At 41.2% G+C, this 25,106-nt stretch overlaps 1 protein-coding gene across 1 annotated transcript in view; it reads left to right on the top strand.

The window, feature by feature from the left end:
- Nucleotides 1-759: 759 nt before the first annotated feature.
- The window catches only part of LOC149278281 (FERM domain-containing protein 8-like), a 46,962-nt gene continuing 22,615 nt past the window's right edge, over nt 760-25,106 (top strand). The window contains exons 1-10 of the mRNA XM_089502164.1: nt 760-835; nt 6,831-7,001; nt 7,343-7,444; nt 12,867-12,925; nt 14,246-14,412; nt 14,670-14,891; nt 15,005-15,128; nt 16,722-16,865; nt 17,538-17,712; nt 17,940-18,034. Of these exons, the coding sequence (XP_089358290.1) occupies nt 760-835; nt 6,831-7,001; nt 7,343-7,444; nt 12,867-12,925; nt 14,246-14,412; nt 14,670-14,891; nt 15,005-15,128; nt 16,722-16,865; nt 17,538-17,712; nt 17,940-18,034 (1,335 nt within the window). The remainder of the gene's footprint in view (nt 836-6,830; nt 7,002-7,342; nt 7,445-12,866; nt 12,926-14,245; nt 14,413-14,669; nt 14,892-15,004; nt 15,129-16,721; nt 16,866-17,537; nt 17,713-17,939; nt 18,035-25,106) is intronic.

Here is a 25,106-nt window from a genome sequence, read left to right on the forward strand (position 1 = left end):
TACTGACTTCATAGAAGCCTCAGCGTAAGTGAAGGGCAGTAACGGAGGCTGTCTGTGCGCATCGTTTAGACCCCCACCGGCTGACAGAGGATCATGGAAAGAGTTGAAATACCTTGGGGTGTCTAGTTTTCAAAAATATATGATTTGATGGGGTAAATTGCATTGGCCGGCTTCAAAGATACCCGAAATGGCACATGGGGGGAAGAATTACCAGATTTGGAAAAAATGGTTTTGAAATAGCAAAACGCTACTTGTACTTAATGCTCCATAACGTGCAGAAAAAAGCAAAAAAACATAACATTGGGTATTTCTAAACTCAGGACAAATAGTAGAATATATTTAGTAGGTTTTTCATTAGCTTTTTTGGATGAGTAAAAGAATTTTGGGGTAAAAGTCAGAAAAAGTGTTTTTACATTTTTCATCATATTTTTTTTTTTTTTTTAATGGGAAATTGGATAATATGATTAAAACAATGGTATCTGAAGAAAGCCCTTCTTGTCCTGAAAAAAACAACATATAATTTGTGTGGGTTCACTAAATGAGTGAAGAGAAAATTACATCTAAACACGAACACCGCAAAAGTGTTACAACAGCCTCGGTCCCAATGGTATAAAAGGTAAAACACAGCTTGGTCCTTAAGGGGTTAAGGCCATCTACATTCTATTACATTTTTCATTTGTGTGTTTTGTTGTTTTTTTATGTGTAATAAAGTATAATCTATGATTTAATTTAACCTCAAATATAATTTTATGCTTTCAGATGGATGGTAGTGAAACCTCCTCACGCGCAGGTGCAAATGACTATTTGAAAAGCATTGAGTCTCCAGGAACACGATGTACGTTTACACTTTTTAATAACACGCATAAGGAAGGACTCTATTATGAATAGGTCATCTGGCTGTTGGAATATATTGATAAGTGTGTTAAATGGATGCCCGATTCTTCTTCAACAGCCAAATTCTTTTACATATAGTAAACTAAAAAGTCTTCATTTTGTCCATGGACTTTGAAATCTGGAAGATGAAGATGTAAATATATTATTGTCATTGCATGCATAAATAATTCTCCTCATATAGGACCCTTATTCTTTTTTCCCCAGTAGAAGCGAATGTTGAATTTGTCCTGCTACTCAATACTGATGATAAATTAGATAAGGGGTCGACAACTTTGATTTGGAACTAGGAGTAAGCCAAAAAAAATTTTTTTATTTTCATCATTTAAAAACCTGCTTTTTTTTCCTTCTTCCATAATCATGTTTTTATTTTCCTATATTACCCTTTTCACTTCACTGCGGTTAACCCCTTCATAAGGGGTATTTTACACGATAAAGGCTTGTATGTTTAACTATTATTCCTTTTTTTGTGTTTTTAGAAGTATACCAAAAGAGGAATAATGGTTAAACATGCAATTTTGAGTCTTTATGGTGTAAATATTACATCATTTCAAGGTTTTATATTAAACCATATTAATGCTTATAAATATTGAGGCATGTACCCGAGCTTGTTTAAACTAATTTGCCGTACCTACAGTGCTCTCTCTTACCTCGTTGCTATCCAACAAACATACACACACTGGTTAACCCTATATGTATATAAAAATACACACGCTGACACAATACAGTAGATGTATTAACTCTGGCACTGTACCCATACATACATGCATACATACAAACACACACTATACAGTGCCCTCACTAATATTGACAGCTTGGTAAATAACAGCAAGGCTGTAAAATGTTCTATTGTTTAACAACGATTTTCATTATCAATTAGTCGAACTGATTTTTATCGATTTATAAAAAGGGTTTTTTTTCAGAGCAAATGCTCTGAAAAACTTCTCTCCTTTATATAATCCGACCTCAAACAGAGATCGGATTATAACACTAGAATAATCTCACGTGCGATTCGCACAGACAACTTCTGTCTCTCCCCTCCACTTCCGCTGGGGCTCCTACGATGCAGCGCCAGCATCACATGATGTAGAAGCCCCAGCAGAAGTGAAGGAGAGTAACGGAGGCTGTCTGTGCGCATCGCGCAGACCCCCACCAGCTGACAGAGAATCGAGGTCTCCTGCAGAGGATCATCCTCTCTGTCAGCTGGTGGGGGTCTGCGCGATGCGCACAGACAGCCTCCGTTACTCCCCTTCACTTCCGCTGGGGCTTCTATGAAGCTGCAGTGAAAGTGCCTGTCAGCAACGGAGGTTCACAAAACACCAGGGAGTCGGGAGAGAGGCAGAGCGGTGTATGGGAGGGGGGAGGAGGCAGAGTGGTGTATGGGAAGCCACCCTCCCATACACCACTCTGCCTCCTCCCCCTCCCATACCCCGCGCTGCCTCTCTACCCGACACCCTGGTGTCTTGTGAACCTCCGTTGCTGACAAGAGGCAGAGTGGTGTATGGGAGGGGGGAAGAGAGGCAGAGTGGTGTATGGGTGAGTTATAGTGGTGTATGGGGGTGTAATGAATTTCAGAGAGGCAAAGTGGCATATCTGGGGGAGTTATAGTGGTGTATGGGGGGTATAATGAATTTCAGAGTGGCATATCTGGGGGAGGCAGAGTGGTGAAACAGGGAGTATAATGAATTTCAGGGTGGTGCACGGCATTTATCGGGGGCGGAGTGGCATATCAGGGTGCACAGTGGCATATAGGGAGATATAAGGCATAAATGGGGGCGAGTGGCATATTGGAAGTCATAAGGCATATCAGGGGGCACAGTGGCATATAGGGAGGTACATTGGGGCAATAAAAGTATTTAGTCAGCCACCAATTGTGCAAGTTCTCCCACTTAAAAAGATGAGCGAGGCCTGTAATTTTCACCATAGGTACACTCCAACTATGAGAGACAGAATGGGGGGAAAGATTACAGGAAATCACATTGTAGGATTTCTAATGAATTCATTGGTAAATTCCTCAGTAAAATAAGTATTTGGTCACCTACAAACAAGCAAGATATCTGGCTCTCAGAGATCTGTAACATCTTCTTTAAGAGTCTCCTCTGTCCTCCACTTGTTACCTGTATTAATAGCACCTGTTTGAACTTGTTATCAGTATAAAAGACACCTGTCCACAACCTCAAACAGTCGCACTCCAAACCCCACTATGGCCAAGACCAAAGAGCTGTCAAAGAACACCAGAAACAAAATTGTAGACCTGCACCAGGCTGGGAAGACTGAATCTGCAATAGGCAAGCAGCTTGGTGTGAAGAAATCAACTGTGGGAGCAATTATTCGAAAATGGAAGACATAGAGGACCACTGATAATCTCCGTCGATCTGGGGCTCCACGCAAGATCTCACCCTCAGGTCAGTGAATGACCTGCAGAGACCTGGGACCAAAGTAACAAAGGCTACCATCAGTAACACGCTACGCCGCCAGGGACTCAAATCATGCAGTGCCAGACGTGTCCCCCTGCTTAAGCCAGTACATGTCCGGGCCCGTCTGAAGTTTGCTAGAGAGCATTTGGATGATCCAGAAGAGGATTGGGTGAATGTCATATGGTCAGATGAAACCAAGGTAGAACTTTTTGGTAGAAACTCAACTCGTTGTGTTTGGAGGAGAAAGAATGCTGAGTTGCATCCAAAGAACACCATACCTACGGTGAAGCATGGGGGTGGAAACATTATGCTTTGGGGCTGTTTTTCTGCAAAGGGACCAGGACGACTGATCCGTGTAAAAGAAAGAATGAATGGGGCCATGTATCGTGAGATTTTGAGTGAAAACCTCCTTACATCAGCAAGGGCATTGAAGATGAAACGTGGCTGGGTCTTTCAGCATGACAATGATCCCGAACACACCGTCCGGGCAACGAAGGAGTGCCTTCGTAAGAAGCATTTCAAGGTCCTGGAGTGGCCTAGCCAGTCTCCAGATCTCAACCCCATAGAAAACCTTTGGAGGGAGTTGAAAGTCCATGTTGCCCAGCGACAGCCCCAAAACATCACTGCTCTAGAGGAGATCTGCATGGAGGAATGGTCCAAAATACCAGCAACAGCGTGTGTGAAAACCTTGTGAAGACTTACAGAAAACGTTTGACCTCTGTCATTGCCAACAAAGGGTATATAACAAAGTATTGATATGAACTTTTGCTATTGACCAAATACTTAGTTTCCACCTTAATTTGCAAATAAATTCTTTAAAAATCAGACAATGTGATTTATGGACTTTGTTGTCTCATTCTGTCTCTCATAGCTGAAGTGTACCTATGGTGAAAATTACAGGCCTCTCTCATCTTTGTAAGTGGGAGAACTTGCACAATTGGTGGCTGACTATATACTTTTTTGCCCCACTGTATAAGGCATAAATGGGGGTGAGTGACATATTGGAAGTTATAAGGCATATCAGGGGGCACAGTGGCATATAGGGGGTATAGGGCATATCGATATTGGGCATATCTGGGGGTAAAAGGTATATCAGGGGCTCAGTTGCATATCACTGGCAGTATAAGGCATATCGGGGGCACAGTGGGAATCTCTGGCATATAGGAGGTATAAGGCATATCTGGGGCAGAGTGGCAAGCTGGGGGTCAGATGTGCATAATTGGGGGCAGTTTGGTAAATAAAAGAAAATCTAAACAAGGCTTTTTTCTCAGTTTTTATTAAATATTAAAAATAGTTAACATATGAATTATTTACTATTAATGGTCTTTCAATGCTGATGTTCCATTAGAGCACAGCATTGACGGATATTTAGTCCCAGCAAGCTTGTGGGGACAAATGTTAACCCCTGTAATGCCACAAATGTGTCATACACAATTGTCATTGAAGGGGTTAACGCTGCACTGTCGCTCCGAAGAACCCTATCCCTGAAGCTGCCTCTGGCAGCTGGGATGCAATTGCTGGTCTATAGACCAGCCATTGCAGGGGGGAGTCTCTGATGACTGCTGTAGGCTTCCATGCCTACAGGAGTCATTAAAGGGCTTGTGGGGCTCGTTTGTGCTGTTGCTGGTCTGCCTTGGATTCCAGGGCATTGAAGGGGTTAAAGCTGCACTGTCGCTCTCATGGAGCGATCAGGCAGCAGGGGGGTGTTGTCAGGTCCCCACACTTGTGTAGAGACCCAATCAACACACAACCCCCTTCCCTGAAGCTGCCTGTGGTTTCAGCCTACAGAATCATTCCGTGGGAGTCGTCACAGGCTCGGGGGAAGGCTTTGCGTGCCTGTGCTGTCTGCCCAGACTCCTGGGGGCATTTTTCGGGGATTTAACAGGCTGACAAACACCTAGGCACCAGGGCAAAATGCTCAGTCGCCTTGGCGACCTGGCGCCTGGGATTTGCCGAGCCCTGGATTAATCGATTAATCTGAAAAATAATCGGCCAGCTAATCGATTTATTAAAATAATCGTTAGTTGCAGCCCTATTTTAAATACACAGAAATACTCTGCCCTCAAGGACATCAAATGATTGCAAACACAGCACAGGTGAATGCCAAAAAAGTGTGGCACAATTATTTGCACCCCTTCATGTGAGAAAAATGCTTGAAGTATATTTCTGTTGATATAATTTTTAAGTACATCTGAGCATCCAGGAGCAGAAAATTGTTCAACCATGAGACATAGGTGAAATGTAGTCTTTCATCACCATGGGTAAGATCAAGGAATATACCTGTGATGTGCAGCAAAAGGTTGTCTCAGCGCACATGAAGAAGATGATGTGGCCTAAAAAATCTCCCAGGATCACAGCTGGAGAATTGCAAAAATTAGTTGCTTCTTGGAGTGAGTCTCCAAAACTGCTATCTGAGGTCACCTACATCACCACAAGTTCTTTGGAAGGGTTTGCCAGATGCTACTAGAGCTTTTTGGCAATAAACACCAGAGGTGGGTTTGGCGCACAGAGAAGTATCCATATGGAAAAGTACCTTATGCCCATGGTTAAATATGGTGGTTTTCTACCAGAGGACCTGGACATTTTGTTAGAATACATGGCATCATGTCAACCTCGAAATTTGAAGGCTCTGGAGAGATTCTGTATGAAAAGAACTGTCTCTGATCCCTTGCCATGTATTCACCAACCTCATCAGACACTAAAAGAGCTGTTATCTTGACAAAGGGAAGTAGCACAGAAGGATGCACTAAAAGGGTGTCTGTGCCACACATTTAGCCAATTATTTATTTTTGGATAATTCTGTGTAGTGTTTTCAATTATTTGATATCCGTGAGAGCAGAGTATTTTTTTAAGAAACTATAAAGGGTTGAACAATAGACAGCCTTCTTTGTTCATATTTACAAAGGGTGCCAGTATTAGTGGAGGGCACTGTATACACATACACTCCAGCACCTTATACTTTCCTGCAGACGCACATTATGTGTCCCCGCTGGACACCTCACGGCATCTGCTTCCACTCAACCCCCGCAGAAAAGCATATGGTGCTGGATTCACAATGGCAGCCCTGGCCGTTGTTTACCCTTTCTTGTTCTTTCAAAACCCTGGGTGCCAGGAAGAGGCTTCTAGATGCCATTGTGGCCTTTAGCCCGATGTTTGTCGAGCTCTGCGTTTGATAATGTGATCAAAATAATGGTATCTAAAGGAAGCCCTTTTTGGCCTGAAAAAAAGCCTAAACAAAACACTGTAGACATGTTAAAACAAAAGGTACAAAAACAGCACAGTTGAAATGCATTCATATTTTGTGAGGCTTTTGGGGCTGTAAACTGTCCCTTTTAAGTTGAGTTATTTTATTGCAATTTACCTGTTTAGTAAATAAACCCCACTGTCTGACATATGTACTTGAACAATGTGGATGGATGTAATGTTCTGTTAAAACATTGCCACTTGTATATTTTTTTTATGCAATTGTTGAATCTCTTTTGAACTTGTGTGTTCTCTCTCTCTCTCTCTCTCTCTCTGTAGCTGTGGATGTGATTGTTTACTTAATTAATGACTGTGCAGTGCCACTTACATTGGACAGCGTCCTTTCGGCCACCACAGCTCATGAGTTACACAGGTTGATTCGTGGCATTCTGCAGCTACCAGATATTGCCCAGGAAGTTTTTGCGCTGTGGCTCATTTCGCCTTTCCTAGGTAAAACTAGAGGGAAATTACCTAATTGGAGTGTTTCTTGAAGATAAAGGGAATGGTTAACGTTGTTTTTCTTATTGCCACCTTTGTTATGTTACTATGTGGAATGTATTTAAGAAGTTTGTTTGTATATGAGGCATAATTCCAAATTTCTGTGTTGGGAGTTAAACAACTGTTCTCATTGTTTATCTTTACAGTATTTGATTGTACATTGTACATTGCACATTATGTAAATTATTTAATAATTTGTCATATTTTTAGACCGAGTAATAAAGTAGTAGAATACTTTATCTAAATATTAATTTCCGTATAGACCATCTTTATTTCTAAAATTTATATTTCAGAGGTACAGCTAAAACCAAAGCATCAGCCTTACAAAGTTTGCCGCCAGTGGCATGATCTCTTGGCACGTTTCACAACCTGTTCATTGGATGAAATTCAACAGGGTAAGTAGTGTTTAATGGTCTGTATGTATTCAATTAGATCACTTGGATCATTGTGTCAAAACAGGGGAAAATCATCTGTTCTGGCCCACTCCCATATGCTACTGTGCCACGAGTCATCCAAAGCTTAATTTCATTTTTACAAAGATATACATCTGCCTAATATTGTGTAGGTCCCCTGTTGCCACCAAAACAGCCCTGACACATCGACTCCACTAGACCTCTGAAAGTGTGTTGTGGTATCTGGCACCTAGATGTTGGCAGCAAATCCTTTGAAATGTGGGGCCTCCATAGAAAATGTGATCCGTTGGACCAGGCCACCTTCTTCCATTGCTCTGTGGTCCAGTTCTTATGCCCACATGCCCATTGTGGGTGCTTTTCGGCAGTGGACGGGGGTAAGTCACCCTGACTAGACTGCGGCTACGCTGCCCCATACACAACAAACTGTGATGTTCTGTGTGACGGAACCCTCCATCACTGGGACCACTTGAGAGGCCCGAGAGCCAGCCTCCTCCCTGTTGACTATGAGCCCTGGGTTTGTAAAGACTTCTGTGTCTACCCCCAGCAGTATATCATGTCATCACTTGCTGAGGGGATCATCTCTGGCAGACAGCCAGGTTATGCAACCAGGGAGTGACCGCCATTGTTTTAGTTTACTGTTGTATAAGTCAGTCCCCCCCCCCCCCCCCCCCCAAGTTCCACCACAACAGACATTCACCCCGGCCAAACCCTGGAACTGATTTTGGCCAGAAATAACTAGTGGAGGTTGGGACCCTGTTGTATTGTAAATCCCTTTATTGGCCCTGATGTCTCTGGGAGGCAGATTAAGTGGGTGGTTTGTATCCCAGTATCTTGATGTATGTTAATGTGTGTTTTGCTGGCTATATCCAGCCATGTGTGTCCAAAATAAAGAAGTCTTTGTTTTGTTTGTACCCTACAGTGAGTTTCAGCTAGTGACTGGGAAACCGGGGAAACAGTCTGTTGTCCCAGGCTAAGGAAGCACAAGTTAGCGGAGGTAGTCGGTTGGACTATCCAGATCCATGACACTCTGTGTGTTCTGACAGCTTTCTATCTGAACGAGCATTAACGTTTTCAGCATTTTGAGCTACAGTAGCTTGTCTGTTGGATTTGACCACATCAGTGAGCCTTGGCTACCCATAACCCTGTCGCTGGTTCACCACTTTTCGTTTCTTGTACCAATATTCATAGGTACTGACCGCTGCAGACCGGGAACACCCCACAAGAGCTGCAGTTTTGGAGATGCTCTGACCCAGTAGCCTAGCCATCACAATTTGGCCCTTATCAAAGTCATATAGATCCTTACGCTTGCCCATTTTTTCCTGCTTCTAACACAAGCTTTGAGAACAAAATATTCAGTTGCTGCCTAATATATCCTACCCACTGACAGGTGCTCCATGGTAACACAATTATCTGTGTTCATAATTCACTCCGCCTGTCAGTGGCCATAATGCTATGGCTGATCGGTGTGTGTCTGTGTATATGTATCAACATCAACAGCAACAAATTAACAGATATAGGAAAGGCTGAACTTTATGGACGCATGTCTTTTTTCAGCCTATGTAACTATGTTATATATATAATATACCGTATTTGCTCGATTATATGACGAGGTCATATACCCCTCGTCTTATAATCGGGGTCGTCTTATAATCAGACCTCAAATAGGTCTGACTATGAGACTAAGATCCAGATCCCCCGCAGCGCTGCTGTCTTATTTCCCCCCCCCCCCCCCCCAAACTTACCGGTGCTTCTGACTCCCTGGTGTGTAGCCGGGGCAGTGTGTAGACATCTTCCACTGCAGCCGGAAGGAGGTGCAGTTACCAGCTTGGGTTTTCTGCGTCCATCGTGCAGACCTTCCCCCAACTGTCAGAGATCAGAGTTCCCCACACTGCTGCAGGGAATTCTCTCTGACAGCCTGAGGGTGTATGCGCGATGGGCGCAGACCGCCCCCACTGCTAACCGCACCTCCTTCTGGCTGCAGCAGAAGTTGCCTACTCGAATCACGTAGACGTCTACCTGCTGCCCCGACTAGACACCAGGGAGTCAAAAGCACCGGTAAGTTTGGGGGGGTGTTAAATGGGGGCATAAGGCATTTCTGTAGGCAGAGTGCTCTATGAAATGCCGTTTAACCCCCTTACTGTCACTCTTCCTCCAGAAATGCCTTTTAACCCTCTATACGCCACTCTGCCTCCTGAAATGCCTTATACCTCCCTATATGCCACTGTGCCCCATAATATGCCTCTTAACCCCCTAAATGCCAGAGTGGCATATAGGGGTATAAGGCATTTCTGGAGGCAGAGTGGCACATAGGGGGTCAAAAGGCATATCATGGGGCACAGTGGCATATAGAGGGTTAAAAGGCATATCATGGGGCACAGTGGCATATAGGGGTATAAGGCATTTCTGGGGCAGATGTGCATAACTGGGGGGGGCAGGTTGGAAAATTGAAAGGAAATAAAAACAATATTTTTCTCAATCATAGCTTTTATTAAAAAAAAAAATAGTTTACATAGTTTACATGAATTAACATTTACTGGTAAAGCTTTTTTCCTATAGGGTCGTCTTATATTCAGGCTTTTTCTTTTTTTTTCCTAAATTAATATTCAGATTTTGGGGGGGTCATCTTATAATCATGGTCGTCTTATAATCGAGCAAATATGGTATACTGTGTGCACGTGTAACAGTAATTTCCAAACAAACACCTAATATTTGAGCAATTTCCTCTTGTTCTCGCTAAACAGTGAAATGGAGAGGCTTTAAAAATAAATTCCACAATATAGGTTGCAGCAGGCATGCAGTGCTGTGAAAATGTGTTTGCGCTTTTGTCACATCTAAATGTTTTTCCTGGCATATAGTGGCAGTACAGATGGGGTGGTGTTCTTCCTTAGGGACAAGGATCTGAAATACAAAGAGTTAAAACCCTCCCCCTTCCCTAACTCACCCTCCTCTTTACCCATAAGAGCACATCGGAACAAACACAGCCAGTTCTTCCTTGTCCCTTGTCAGGGATGGACGTGTAGTTTGGTGGGGGCACACGGGTTGTGTCCAGGGGGATCCCTCCTGCTCCCCGGGTGGTGAGCAGAGTGAGGTAGAAACATCTGGATCGGCGGATGTTACGGAACAGAATGAGAGTTCTCTCTCTTCAAGCTGGCAAGGGAAGGAGCATAAGCACAGCGGTGGAACGCACACTCGGGAGGCGTTTCATTCCACCGAAGATATCCTCACAGTCACCCAACTACTGAACAAGGAGATTACATGGTGACCATGGACCTGAAGGATGCTAATGTGCATGTGCCTATTGCAGTTGCATCCAGTAAATTCCTCAGGTTTGCTATTAGGAACGCGGCGAGAGTTCTCCATTTCCAGTTTGGGTCTCTCAACTCAGAGTATTAGGTATTTGGATCATCCCATACCTAGATGACTGGCTCATCAGTCATTTCAGCTTCGGCCTTTGTTCTCATGAAGACGGCATTGTTTCCCCATTGGCAGAGCTCATCAAGCACATGTCTAATGCAAGAGTGTGCTTCCCCAGGATAAGAAGGCCAGATGGAACAGGAGGTGTCCATATAAAACACCAGGCCTTTTCAAAATTTTTATAAGGTGCAGAGTTTTTGTAGAGTTTTTGGATTCTGGACCTCAAGTAGTTCAGTCCTTGGTTAAAAGGGAAGGCTTTAAGAATCCAATCCGACTACGCTACCACAATATTGTATATCGACAGGGCGGCACCCGGATTCCAAAACTTCAGGCCTTCTCGGTTTTGTTGAGCCCATGGCATGACTTCTTCCAAGAAGATTTGTCAGCCACGCGTTTCAGGGGAAGGGACAATTGTATTGCAGATGACCTCAGCAGATTTGATCCCTAGACAAAAGAATCTTCTCCATCCTTCTTTTTTTTTTTTTTTTTTTTTTTTTTTTTTGTTTGGCCTTCCAGGAATCGACCTTGTGGCAACCAGAGACAACAGCAATCTTTTGGGTTTTAGCCTCTCTGTATTCATGGGTCAACCCTCTTGTGCTGGACAGTATGTCAGTGATATGAAGATTCAGGATGGCTTACATTTTTCCTCTGGTGGCGATGATCCCACGTGTCCTCCTTTAAGATTCGAACGGACAAGGCCAGGGTCTTAACATCTATCCCATATTGGCCAATACAGACTTAGTTCTTCATCTGGTAGAGAACAGAATTCCTTCAGATGGTCATTTTGACTGCCTAGCTTTGGATTATCCTTGGAGATAATGGACTCTCCCATGACATGGCTGATGTCCTCCTTATTCTGAGGTTTCAGGCTTGGGGGAAATTCCTCTCCTGGTGATGCAGGGATTTTTATTTCTACTAGTTCCGTCCTCCGTGTTTTTTGCAAGACGGATTCTCCGCAGGTCTTTATGTCTCAACCTCAAAAGGGAAAGTATCGTCCCTCTGTCTTTTTTTCTCCTTTCGGATTTGGCCTTGTATGTTCTGATCGGGCATGTCTTTAAGCGGCAACCATTGGCACAGATGGGATGTCCGAAGAGCTCTAAGGCATTTACACCGCTGCTTTCCGCAATACGGATTTTTTTGGTAGATCTTCAGATCAAGCAGGCCATCTCTAGGTGGCTTACAGAGACCATTCGACTAGCTCACTCAAGCAACAGGCAAGTCATCTCGTCCCATATTTCAGCTCGCTCCACAAGAGCTATGTCTGGGTCTAGGGTTGAAAAGTTGATCTCATCTCCTGAAGAAATATATGTAAGGCAGCTACCCGGTCTTCCTTCGATGCATTACTGACTAGACACCTCCTCCTCTGGCGTTTTTCTGGCGCAGGATGCACCAGTCAGTGGCCTCTTAAGTATTCCCCTCCCATTGGTTATCATGTCTTGCTATATCCCATCTGCACTGCCACTATATGCCAGGAAAAAAAGGAATTTTATACTCGCCGTAAATTCTTTTTTCCTTTAATATAATGGCAGTACATGTTTCCCTCCCTCATTTTGTCTACCATTAAATATATTTTGCAAGCATGTTTGTATTCTTGGTACTTACTGGCTGTGTTTGGTCCGGTGTGCTCTTATGGGTAAGGAGGAGGAGGAGGAGTTGGGGGAAGGGGGAGGGTTTTAACTTTGTATTTCAGATCCTTGTCCCTAAGGAAGAACAGCACCCCATCTGTACTGCCACTATATTAAGGAAAAAAGAATTTACGGTGAGTATAAAATTCCTGTTTTTACATCAAACTAACTTACAAATTAAAAATAAAGGAAAAAATCCTATCCATCCCTACTTGGCCCTATATGGAAAAAGTAGTGTGCAACATTTACAATCCCTTTTAAGAGTTGATTATTTTATGTGTACCTAAGGGTTTATGTAAAGTGCTGTTTTATTTACATCCATTTATTTTTGTTGATTTTACACCCATGTTTATTTCTAACTTCAGATGAACCTTGCCTGCAATTCCGTAGAAACATTTTTTTTCCAAAAGCACGAGAACTTAAAGTAAGTCAAGACATACTATGAATTTTAGTTCAAACTGTTACCATGAACATACCACAGCAACACTGATGACGATAATATCTAAATTGTCTTCAGGCATCTATTAACCCCTTCAATCCCCTATAGACGTACCGGGACGTCCAAAAAACGCCTATTAAGAAACCCCTGTGGACGTCCCGGTACGTCCAGCCTTTCTTGCAGCTTCAGGGACACATCCCTGCCGCTGCACGGGAGACCAGGCTGTCAGCAGAAGCCGGCATTGTAGGCCTTCTGCTGTCCGATCTGCTGTAACAGCTTCCGGCATTAAATTAAATTTATTCATTTAAAAAATAGTAAAAAAAAAATCATTAAAATAATAATATAAATAATACTAAAAAAAATAATGTGAGCTGTGATGTCATTGTGACATCACTGGCATGTTCAGGAGGTCCCTAAGAGGACCTCTAACCATTTTTGTGTAAAAAAATAAATAAATAAAAAACCTTATATCCCATTTCCCTAGCATAACATATAACCCTCCTGCCCCTGTTCACAACCCCCAAACCCGTTAAGCCATAGGCATAAAAATGTATACAAAAATTGTACACCTTATAGTATGCTCCCTGGTGCTGGTAAAGTATGGAAAATCTATATAAATTAGGTATTTCTGAAATCGGGACACCTGAATTGTTATACTTGGAGGGGATTTTCCATCACTTTACCTAATTTTGTGAGGTTCAGAGGGGAAAATGTAAAAAAAAAAAAAATTTTTTTTTTTTCTAATTTTCTCTAGTTTTTACTAAATTTCTCATTCTAAATTTTCAGCTAATCATTCAACTATGGTATCAAAAGAAAGCTCTATCTCTCCTCGAAAAAACAATATATAGTTTACATGGGTACACTATTCACAGGAAAAGAGAATAATCTCTGAACCGACAGCGCAAAAATGGCAAAATTGCTCTGGGCTTTGAGGTACCAAAAACCCCTGGGATTGAAGGGGTTAAATTGCATTTCTTGTTTGGTGATTTGTTATGACAACACAATGTGATAACACTGCCAAGCACTATCTGCCATTTTCTTTATGGAGTGGAGAGTGTAGCTGGTTCTCCAGTGCTTCTCTTTAGTATCGTCTTCATTTTTATGTTGTACACCAATCAACACCTGCCATTAGTTGCCAGTTCCTAGATTCACAAAGTGCACTTAGTGGGTCTGAAAAACAACCTACATACATGAATCAATTTCAGTATGCAAATTATAATCAATTATAGCCGAAGTTTAAAAAATAATTTTCCAATACTATACTCTGCATTTGATACCTACATTTAATCTTTCATTTCTGGTAAGATTTCTAACGAGGAAATCTTAAGATTGCTGTACGAAGAAGCAAAGTACAATGTCTTGGAGGGACGGTATCCATGTGATGTGGAGGACTGTGAGATCCTTGGAGGTCTGGCCTGCTGGCTAGAACTTGGACCATATGATCAGGAGCAGCATACTCCCTCGATATTAAGGTATGAACTATTGAAGAAGTGGAGAAGTAACCAACAAAGTTGTATTTAAAGTCGGTTTTCTCCAACTTGCTGTAGAAACGCCTAAATATCACCTTTCACGTCATAGCTTACTCATTTCCTGTGTGATCCCAAAATTAAAGCCATTTTCATTAATGGTTTCTTATATTTGCACTATTGGCAGCACTGTGTTTTGCATTATTTGCTAGTTCTAATTACATTTTATAATGAGACTGAGATTTGTGGTACTTGCTTCTCAGGCCCAAACTGGACTCATTTCTTCCTCAATATATTTGTAAGAAGAGAAATGGGAGCTTGCTGACTGCTTTCAAAAACAGAGGTGGACGTCAGACAAGTTTCGAGCAAACGCTATTAAATTCATACAAAGAAGTTACAGAAAATAGTGCATGTTCAGAGGTTGAGGCCATGAAGACCCATTACAAGGAGTATTTGAAAAAGTGCCATAATCTTCCCTACTATGGGTGCGTATGCTTTTGGAGCACTACAGGAGGCGTCGTAGCGAGTGGTTTTATATTTTAATAAAAAATATTTCTAGGTGATTTACTTTATGCAGTGTTGATGTGCGTGTCTGCAGGTGTGCATTCTTCCGTGGAGCAATTGATAAGCCTGCACAGGGTATATTAAACAGAAGTGGACGGAAGAATGTATCAGTGGCTGTTAACTTGGAAGGAGTGTCTATTATTGACCATAAAGAAAAGGTAAAGTGCTTGCTTGTATTATTTTACATGAATACCTAAGAATAGGTGGGCATGCCAGCTTTTGAGGTAGCAAAAGCTGAGCCAGGCTCCATGCTCAGTTTTTTGTGTGACTAAACTTTAGTTCCTTGCACAAGTTGGTAAAAATGCTTGTTGAAGTGGAAGAGGAGTTTGAAGTTTCGTGCTGTTTAAGCAGGGAAAGTCACCCAAGATATTGCATGACCCGTAACAATAGCAGCTTCCAGATCATAGATACATGGAGTTTGACTGCAGATAAAAACCATTTGCTCCATCTAGTGTGTATTGTTTTTGTTTTGTTTTTTACTGCTTTAAAGATTCAAGCCTAATTCAGTCCTTGGTTTCTTCTTGGATTCAGAATACTCGCATGCGTGTTTTCCTTTACTGTGTTTTTCTGCCACTTCTATTGGGAGGCTGTTCAACTTGCCTACCACACTCAAATAAAGGTCTGCAGATAAAGGATGTTTTGGTCAAAGCTAACTAATATATAGCGCTGTATTTTACACTCCAAGAGAAAAATATTTTCCCCATGGGACTTCCTTAAAGGGACACTACAGCTATCATATGTACATATCACATGGTCCCTTTAAATTTTCATGTAACCTGTTTTCCAAATGCATAAGGAGATTTTGCAGAGCCCCTTTCCCCAGCCACATCTCCCTGCACATGAGATATTTCCCTTAAGTTGGAGCCGGTGCTGGCTTGGTGTATGCCGTGGGCTGGAGTGTGTTCAGACCCCCCTTGTGTATGTGTGGAAAGTGGTGCCATTCATTTTAATGGGAGAACTTTCCTCTCACTCATTGGCTGCTTCAAGCAGCCAGTCAATGGCTAGAATAGTCAGATCATTTTGTTTATAGTGGGTGTATCGGGGACATTTAACTCCCCCTTTAAGTTCTTAGTGGCACGTCTACCATGTAAAATGATTCCAAATACATTTGACAGGGCAGCAGAGAATAAGAAAAATCTGACAGTGTCCTGTGTTACATTATACCTATACTAATATTTGAAAGGTATAATAGATTTAAAGGTATTTGCACTTGCTTAGATGACATCCTCCAACTAGGTTGGTCACTTAATATTGTTTTTGTACCCCGGATGCCCCGGGTTAATTTAGGGGTAGTTGTGGTTGATGGGGTCTTTAGGGTTAGTTTAGGAGCAGTTGTGATTGATGGGGTCTTTAGGGTTAATTTAATGACTGAGGGTTAATTTCATTAATTTAATAAAGTTAACTCAGGTGCAGTTAGAGATAAAGGGGGGCAACTAAGGGGAATGTAAATCCTCCGTCATAAGCAAAGGTTGTCTGCGCACATCGCACAGACCTTCACCGGCTGCCAGAGAGGAGGATCCAGGTCCCATGCAGCGCTGCAGGGGATCTGGATCTTAGTCTTGTAGTCAGACCTCTGATTACAGAGGTCTGATTAGAAGACAACCTCGAATATAAGACGATGGTTATTTTTCAGAGCATTTGCTCTGGAAAAAAAACTCGCCTTATAATCAAGCAAATACTGTATATAAAGAAAAGCTCTTGTATGGTGAATTAAGCCCCGTGCATTTTAAAACAGAATGTTCTTTACACAGCATGTCTTGATAAGCTTGAAGTATTCAGAGCTTTCTTGGGATCACACCTATCCTGATGAAGAGGAGCATATACTTTGGTTGGAATTTGATGGTGAAAATGAAGGTGCACCTGTCAACAAGCTGTTGAAAATATATTCCAAGCAGGTAAATAGTTACAGAAAATGTTTAAAATGTGAATACCAAAATGTCTTGGTGCCATAATACACCAAGGTTATTTTTGAGTGCATGTACAAATGTGAATGATTTGACCTGGGACCCATGTATATCTAAAGATTAAGCAAACACACCCCCTAAAAAAAACATTATCCATAATTTTAAGGTAAAAACTCTTAGTTAATCCAATCATGTTTTGTAGATTGGGCTACCAAATAAACATACCATATGGCAGGCGCTCATGTTAAAATGAGCAAAGTGTATGTATTAGAACAAATGTAATGAGTAGAATTAACAGATGATTGTTTCTGGCAATACAGAGGAAAAAGGTGCACGTTACTGATACCTTAAATAAATTGGGTAACTTTCCAATCCAGAAACCAGAGCCATCATTTTCAAATGCTGTTATTTTAAATCATTTTACTGACATATTATGATGAAGGACCAAAAACTTTCCCTAAACTATTAAGTGATTAATGGCACAAAATGTATTTATCTTTTACTTGGTCTGTTAGGTGATATTTACTTGGTAGCATCAAACGTTTTACGAAGGAATGACCCCACCTCCCAACAGATTACATCGCTCTTTATATTTAGAAGATTTTTAACCATATTACGGATATTATTGTGAGACAATTAAACGTGTGTGTATTTGTGTTTCAGGCAGAACTCATGAGTGGCCTTATTGAGTACTGCATAGAGCTCAACCAGACACTAGAGTCTGAATCTGATCCTGTTAATCCCCAGCTCTCCGAGAAACGTTCCAAGCTGCGCAGACAGGATAGCGTCTTGTGTAACCGCATGAAAAATCTTGCTACAATTGACTATGTAGAAGATGGTAAGTGTGGTAAATGGTATGTGTCCCATCCTACTGAAAACTGACACCTCCAGAAAAATGTGTACAGCAAAAAGAATGCTTGCTTATAACATGTAAGGTTTATGTGTAACACAAGAGGCATTTCTGTGTCTTTATATCTAGGGTAACGTATGAGCAGTCCCAGTATCTCATTGGAGATTGAAGAATTCACACTCTGTAAAAGTAATTTCTTAACCCTTCCCTTTAAGGTACAGAAATCAAACGAGTGAAACCTAAACGAGCTGCATCATTTTTCACCCGACAACCAACACATAGCTACACCTCGGTACAACCTTCTGAAACAGTAGGACAGAGATGATGCTGGTCAAGAATGCATTGTGTGACCAAAGAGACTGACTTGGCACTGGACCTTTAAAATCATGATACTGACCAAGTAAAAATAATAACAAAATAGCATTTCATAGCGTTTCATTTTGATTGCATGACAGATTTTTTATTTTTTTTTGCAAGGCCCATTGGTGTTATTAATGAGAGCTAAAGCTTATCATATGATCTTAAGGTGCCAGTCAAATGTGATGATGGCCTGCACATTTCAAAATTGTTAGAAAATTGTTTATAGATGGATTTTCATTATTTCTTTATCTCTCCAAGTGCACGTTGTGGAGTAATTCTGATGCATATTTATGTTCTGTTGTACCTGTGTAGTACTGTTAATTGGCAAAAAATATTTCCTGCATAATTCAGTCAAACCCAAAAATCTGCCTGAATGACTTTTGGTGTGCCAGGCCTTGAACTTCGTACATATAGTTCTAGTTTTTAATGACAGGTGTCGGTTATATCAGCAACTGTTTAAAATCAGATCTTTTGGGGGTGCACAAATGAGAATGCTTTTCAGTTTTGGCTTGATATCTGTGAGTCTGTATTTGTATACTGATCTTGTTCTACCAAGGTGCTTCACAGCTAAATGTTTCACGCAGTAATTGTATTTTATTGTACCACCTAACTCCAATTTAACATTTACATTAACTGTTAGAAGATGTTTGAACACAGATTTCATCTAAAGTGTGTCATGATATAATTTATTTACTTTTCTGTTTTGTTTATATTTGGCCCAGAAGAAAATCTTTTTTTGTATCAGGAAAACTAAAGTTTTTTTATGATGACTAACCCTTTAGTCATCATAAAAAGGGATGGTTATGGAAAACTGGTACTGTATGTTCTGCCTCTAACAATCTTCTTAAAATCCCTGTTTAAAGAGCCATTTGACCACTATAATTTTGAAATAATGCACATAATTAAGATAAAAATCAATCTAGGAGAATGTTGAGTGTATCGTAAACTGCAGGTATTGTTGATTTGTACTTTCTTACATGAATGTGTTGACACTTCTCAATGAGACTCCTCATTGTTAAATTTGAATCAAAATCTGCCTTTATATGCATAAAGTTTTTTATGATGAATGTCATTTGTACGAATAACATTTGCAAACAAAGACTGTTTACAGCAACCTATGGTCTCAGTGTAATTTATTGTGTGTGGGTGAGATTAAGTAAACTGGGGCCAGCATGAAATTCAAAAAAGAGAATATGCCCGGTAAATGTATAAAATAAGTGTTACAAGCTTTGAATAATTTATATACCTGTAAAATTGTGAATAAATGTTATTTAAAAAAAAAAACCATAAAAAAAAATGCCTTTCATAATTTGCTTTCCATATCATTTGCATGGGTACACTAAATGAAAAAGGGGGAAATAACGGTTGAAGAAATATAGCAACAACTAAATTTCTCAGGTGCTATAGCATTAATAACAAGTATGGGCTGTAATTACCTTATTATTTATATATATTTTCTGTGGCTGACTGATTTAACCCCTTCCGGACCGGGACGTACCAAGTACGTCATTCCCAAAAACCATCGCTACAATCGTGGTGATTGTGGGGGCGCGGCTGCTGCTGTCTGCCCAGGAGTCTGTTCATAAACATATACTTTTATGGGGTAATTTTAAATTGGGGGGGCTTCCAAAATATCCCAAGTGGGATATGGGCCCAGCAAACCAATTTCAGAAAAATTGCGCATGTTCCAGTTTTGGCCTCATAGCTTCCTCAAAAAATGCATGAACCGTGCATGTGAGGCCTATTTGGAATCGGGATGTTGGTAAACAAAATGTGGTGTTTTCTTCCACTGTTGCACATATGCTGTGCAAGACATAAATTGCAACATTGAAATGTATGCGTTAAAAACGCAATAAAATACATTTTCCGTGAACTTTGGCAGACATCAATGAAGAAATGGCTGCCTGAAAACTGTCAAAATTACCCTAGTTGAACACCTTGACTTGTCCACTGTTCATAAATATATACTTTTATGGGGTCATTTACAGTGGGGGGGCTTCCAAAATGTCCCCAATGGAATATGGGCCCAGTAAACCAATTTCTGAAAATTCCAAATTTGAAAACTAAAATGCGCATGTTCCAGTTTAGCCTTCATTGCTTCCTCAAAAAATTCATGAACCATGCATGTGAGGCCTTGTGGGAACCGGGCTATGTTGGTGAACACAATTTGGGGTTTTTTTCTGCAGTTGCACATATTCTATACAAAATATAATATGAAATCTAAAGCAACATTGCAACATATGCAAAAAAATCCCTGTTTGAAAAGTGTCAAAATGACACCTTGACTTATCTAATGTTCATAAACATATAATTTTGGGGGGATAATCAGTATCTGTGACAACTATTGCAGTTATTAGGCTACCATGCCAAATTTGAAAAAAATTACATTTTAAAAACGTGATGCATGCCTTGCAATATTTGCCCTATACTGGTCAAAATAGATGAAAATCCTGGCCATATTGGGTGGTTTCAAAATCAGGACAAGTTAATGAATATATTTTGGATAATTTTTTCCCATTGGTTCAATGTGTGTACAATTTGTACGTATACAAAACTGTGTGTTTTTTCATTTTTTCCCCACTTTTTCCAGTTTATTTCAAACAAAGCAATGCACCACCCAGCTTAATATGGTTTCAAATAAAAGCCCTACTTGTGCTGAAAAAAAACTATATGATTTGTGTGGGTGCACTAATTGATAAGAGAAATTACAGTTGAAGAAAGACATAGCAAAAACACAAACAGTTCTGGTCCTTTAGCGACATGTTAGTATCAAAATCCTGGTCCTGAAGGGGTTAAACACTCAAATTAAGTATCAAAATTAGGCAGAAAGAAGCAAAGACAGTTCTAAGAGCTGCCAAATCACATGCAGAAGAACGAATTGCCCTGTCAGTAAAAAATTGAGAAAACATTTTTTAGATATATATACCGTATTGGCTCAGATATAGGCCGCACCCTAAAAAAGCACCAAAAAAACATGCTGCCACTCTCCCCCCCCCCCCCGAGATATGCTGCCACTGTCCTCCTCCTCCTCCTCCTCCTCCTCCTATTCCCCCGCCCTGAGATATGCTGCCACTGTCGTCCTCCTCCTCCTATTCCCCCGCCCCGAGATATGCTGCCACTGTCGCCCCCCCCCCCCCCCCCGAGATATGCTGCCACTCTGCCGTATACAACTTCCGGTGCCAGCACTCAGAGGATATGCCGGCACCGGAAGTTGTATACGCGTATTGCGTAGATGTCCCCCGCCGGCCCCGCAAGACACCCGGGAGTCTGCTCTAGTAAGTCTTGGGGGCAGAGGTAAAATGCATCGTGCGGACGGTCACTGGCTGCGGCGATGTGGGTAAACAACCTCCGCAGCCGGTGACCATCCGCACGATGCGCTTACACAACCTCCTGGCACCCCCTGCCCGTGGAAAGTGCTGGCAGGGGAGGCTGTCTGAGCGTATCGGAGAGTAGGATGCAGTTCCCCTGCACCGCTGCGGGGGATCTGTATCCTTAACCCCCCTGCCTGCATGTCCCGGGCGTCGGGCGCTAGACCCCGAATATAGGCCGCACCCCCACTTTAAAGACAAAGTGGGGGGAAAAAGTGCGGCATATATTCGAGCCAATACGGTAAATGAGAAAAGGAAAGTAAAACAAGGATTAGTTCGATTAAAAACAAAAGGAATATATGTAGAAGAGGATAAAGGTCTAGCTGACTGAAGCTCAATGAATATTTCTGTTCCGTTTTTACAAATGAAAATGAGGGAATGGGACCACAGTTAGGAAAAAACACTGAATCATTTGAAATATGTGAGTTTATCGAGGTGGTGGTTCAACTTCAGTTGTCTAAGGTAAAGACAAGTTGATGGGGCCTGATGGGATACACCCCAAGTTATTAAAAGAGCTTGGGGGTGTACTAGCAAAACCGTTAACCGATTTATTTAACAAATCATTGGTAACGGGAGTCGTCCCAGGGGATTGGAAAGTAGCGAATGTTGTGCCCATTCACAAAAAAGGCAGTAGGGAGGAGTCGGGCAACTACAGGCCAGTTAGTCTTACATCTGTAGTGGGGAAATGAATGCAAACAATGTTAAAGGAAAGGATTGTTGAACATCTGAAGTCATATGGGTTTCAAGATCAAAAACAACATGGGTTTTCCTCAGAAAGATCATGCCAAACGAATCTTATTGATTTTTTTGATTGGGTGACTAAAGTAATTGATCAAGGTGGTGCAGTAGACGTTGCGTATCTGTATTTCAGTAAGGCATTTGACACTGTGCCACATAGAAGACTTATAAATAAACTGCAATCTCTGAGTTTAGATCCTAATGTTGTTGAATGGATTAAGGAGTGGCTGGGTGACAGACAACAGAGGGTTGTAGTCAATGGCGTATAGTCAGAACAAGGTCTTGTAACCAGTGGGATACCTCAGGGATCTGTACTTGGACCCATTCTCTTTAATATTTTTATAAGTGATATTGCAGATGGTCTTGATGGAAAGGTATGTCTATTTGCTGACGACAAAAAAATTTGCAACAGGGTTGATGTTCCTAGAGGAAGAAGCCAAATGGAAAATGATTTAGGTAAACTGGAAAAATGCTCAGAGTGGTAGCAACTGGCATTTAATGTGGATAAATGCAAAGTGATGCATCTAGGGCATAAAAACCCAAGGGCAGAGTATAGAATATTTGATACTGTCCTAACCTCAACGTGTGAGGAAAGGGATTTAGGGGTAATTATTTCTGAGGATTTAAAGGTAGGCAGACAATGCATTAGAGCAGCAGGTAATGCTAGCAGAATGCTTGGTTGTATAGTGAGAGGTATTAGCAGTAGAAAGAGGGAAGTGCTCATGCCATTGTACAGATCACTGGTGAGACCTCACTTGGAGTATTGTGTACAGTACTGGAGACTGTATCTCCAGAAGGATATAGAAATGTTGGAGAAAGTTCAGAGAAGGGCTAATAAAATGGTTTATGGATTACAGGATAAACCTTACCAGGACAGGTTAATGGATCTTAACCCATATAGCCTGGAAGAAAGATGTGACAGGGGGTGTGACAGAATGACCTGTCATACAAGGCCCCAAGGTAGTCAGAGATGGCTCCAGCCTGGCTGCCAAACAGGCAGTAACTCCATTGTGTTGACTAATCCCATTAACAGGATGGCTGCCAGGGGGGTATTCAGTAGCTAAAGGGGATTAAAGGTTGGGTTGTCTACATGTACCTGTTTATCAATGTTGATTTATGTTAATTAAGGTCTGAGGCTATATGAGTCTATGTTTTACAACAATAAACTCTTCATTCCTGCTGTACTCAGTTCAAGGTAGTTGTGTGTCTACTTGGGTACACATAGCAGGATTCCAAGGTCCGCATGCTGACTGGTGCTGGAAGTGATTCCGGGGACAACAGGAGGATACATGTGGGTGATCTCTGGGAGTTACTACAGCTCTCTTGGTGAACCCGTTACATGGGGGATATGATAGAAACATTTAACTACTTAAAGGGCATCAACAAGATAAAGGAAGATAGTTTAAAAGGAGAAATACTACCACAACAAGAGGACATAGTCATAAGCTAGAGGGGCAAAGGTTTAATGGTAACATCAGAAAATATTACTTTACGGAAAGGGTAGTGGACGCAAGGAAAAGCCTTCCAGCAGAAGTGGTAGATGTTAATACAGTAAAGGCATTTAAGCAAGCATGGGATAAGCATAAGGCCAAAAGGGCAGGTACTCAAGGAAAGTACTCAGAGGTCGGGCAGACTGGATGGGCTGATACTGGTTCTTATCTGCCGTCACTTTCTATGTTTCTAAATATTGTGGCACCAGAACACATCAGTCTTCTGAATTTACAGCAACTGTTTGACCTTTTGTACTTAAAGTGGAATACATTGGTCTGGGAGTTAAATCCTAACTCTTACACATATATGCAAAATGTTTTAGTTTTTTAAATAATATTGAAAAGGAACATACCAGTTATTTTATGTTGTGATTTACAAGAGAGCTACTATCCTAATGCCACATTTTAACCCCCTAATGACAAAGCCTGTACATGTACGGGCTCAAAATGCATTGTTTTCAATGGGTTTAGGAACCGCCCATTGTCCTTAAGGGGTTAATTTGCTGCCCCTTACAAATATAGTTTTGATGTCAAAGGCGGAAGTATAAACATGGATAACTTAAAAGTTAATGTAATGATGACAAGTAATAGATGGTTTTCAGTTCAAAACGTAATTGTGTAACACATATTTTGCACTACCTCCTCTAATACCAACAACTTCAGTTTTTGTTTTTTCCATTTTACAAATGCATGGGGGAATATGCGCAATAGCCCCTTTGCACACACCCCTCTCCCCCCTTCATTGATAATTGTAATTGCTTTGGGGATATCAAGTATAACGTTTAACCACATTGAAACTGAGACCTGCAGCAGCCTTGCTGGGTCAGCATTATCTGACGTATTTGCTTTTATTCTAGTCACCCACACTTACACGCTGGTTGAACCAATTGACAATCAGCCGCTTTATAGCAGGGCATACATAAGTGGAATGGAGGACAATATTCATGCAGAGCTGCGGAATATGATGGTGCTTTATAAATCAATAATAATCCAGACTAAATACTGTTCCCTTGGTTATGCATACTCACACCAAACAAATTTAAGTAAATGTAGAGAAATTACATCTGATTTAACCAACAGTTGATTATTACTTACATTCAAATATTTCAAATTGTGCGAGTGGTCATAAGGGCACATGATTGGTGCAAGGGGCATATCAGGTTGGTGTGGCAGTAAAAAATTGTAAGTGACGTGACCTGCTGCCATTTAATGAGTCAAGCTAGTAGTTTTTTTACGAACAAGTTATTGTAGAATATACACACAGTATGGTTATTGATGAAACCCTCTCTACGTTAAATATTATGAGCTCAAAGAAAAAAGGGGTTTTGGTTTGGATTAGGGACACTTGGGAGTTAGACATATTGATTTCACTTTCCTCATAAGTATGTGGGTATTGGCTTAGAAACTGCTCAAGCAAATATTGGAA

The sequence above is a fragment of the Sceloporus occidentalis genome, unplaced genomic scaffold (genome assembly GCF_023333645.1).
Source record: "Sceloporus occidentalis isolate IW3139 unplaced genomic scaffold, rSceOcc1.0.p SCAF_196, whole genome shotgun sequence".
NCBI lineage: Eukaryota > Metazoa > Chordata > Lepidosauria > Squamata > Phrynosomatidae > Sceloporus > Sceloporus occidentalis.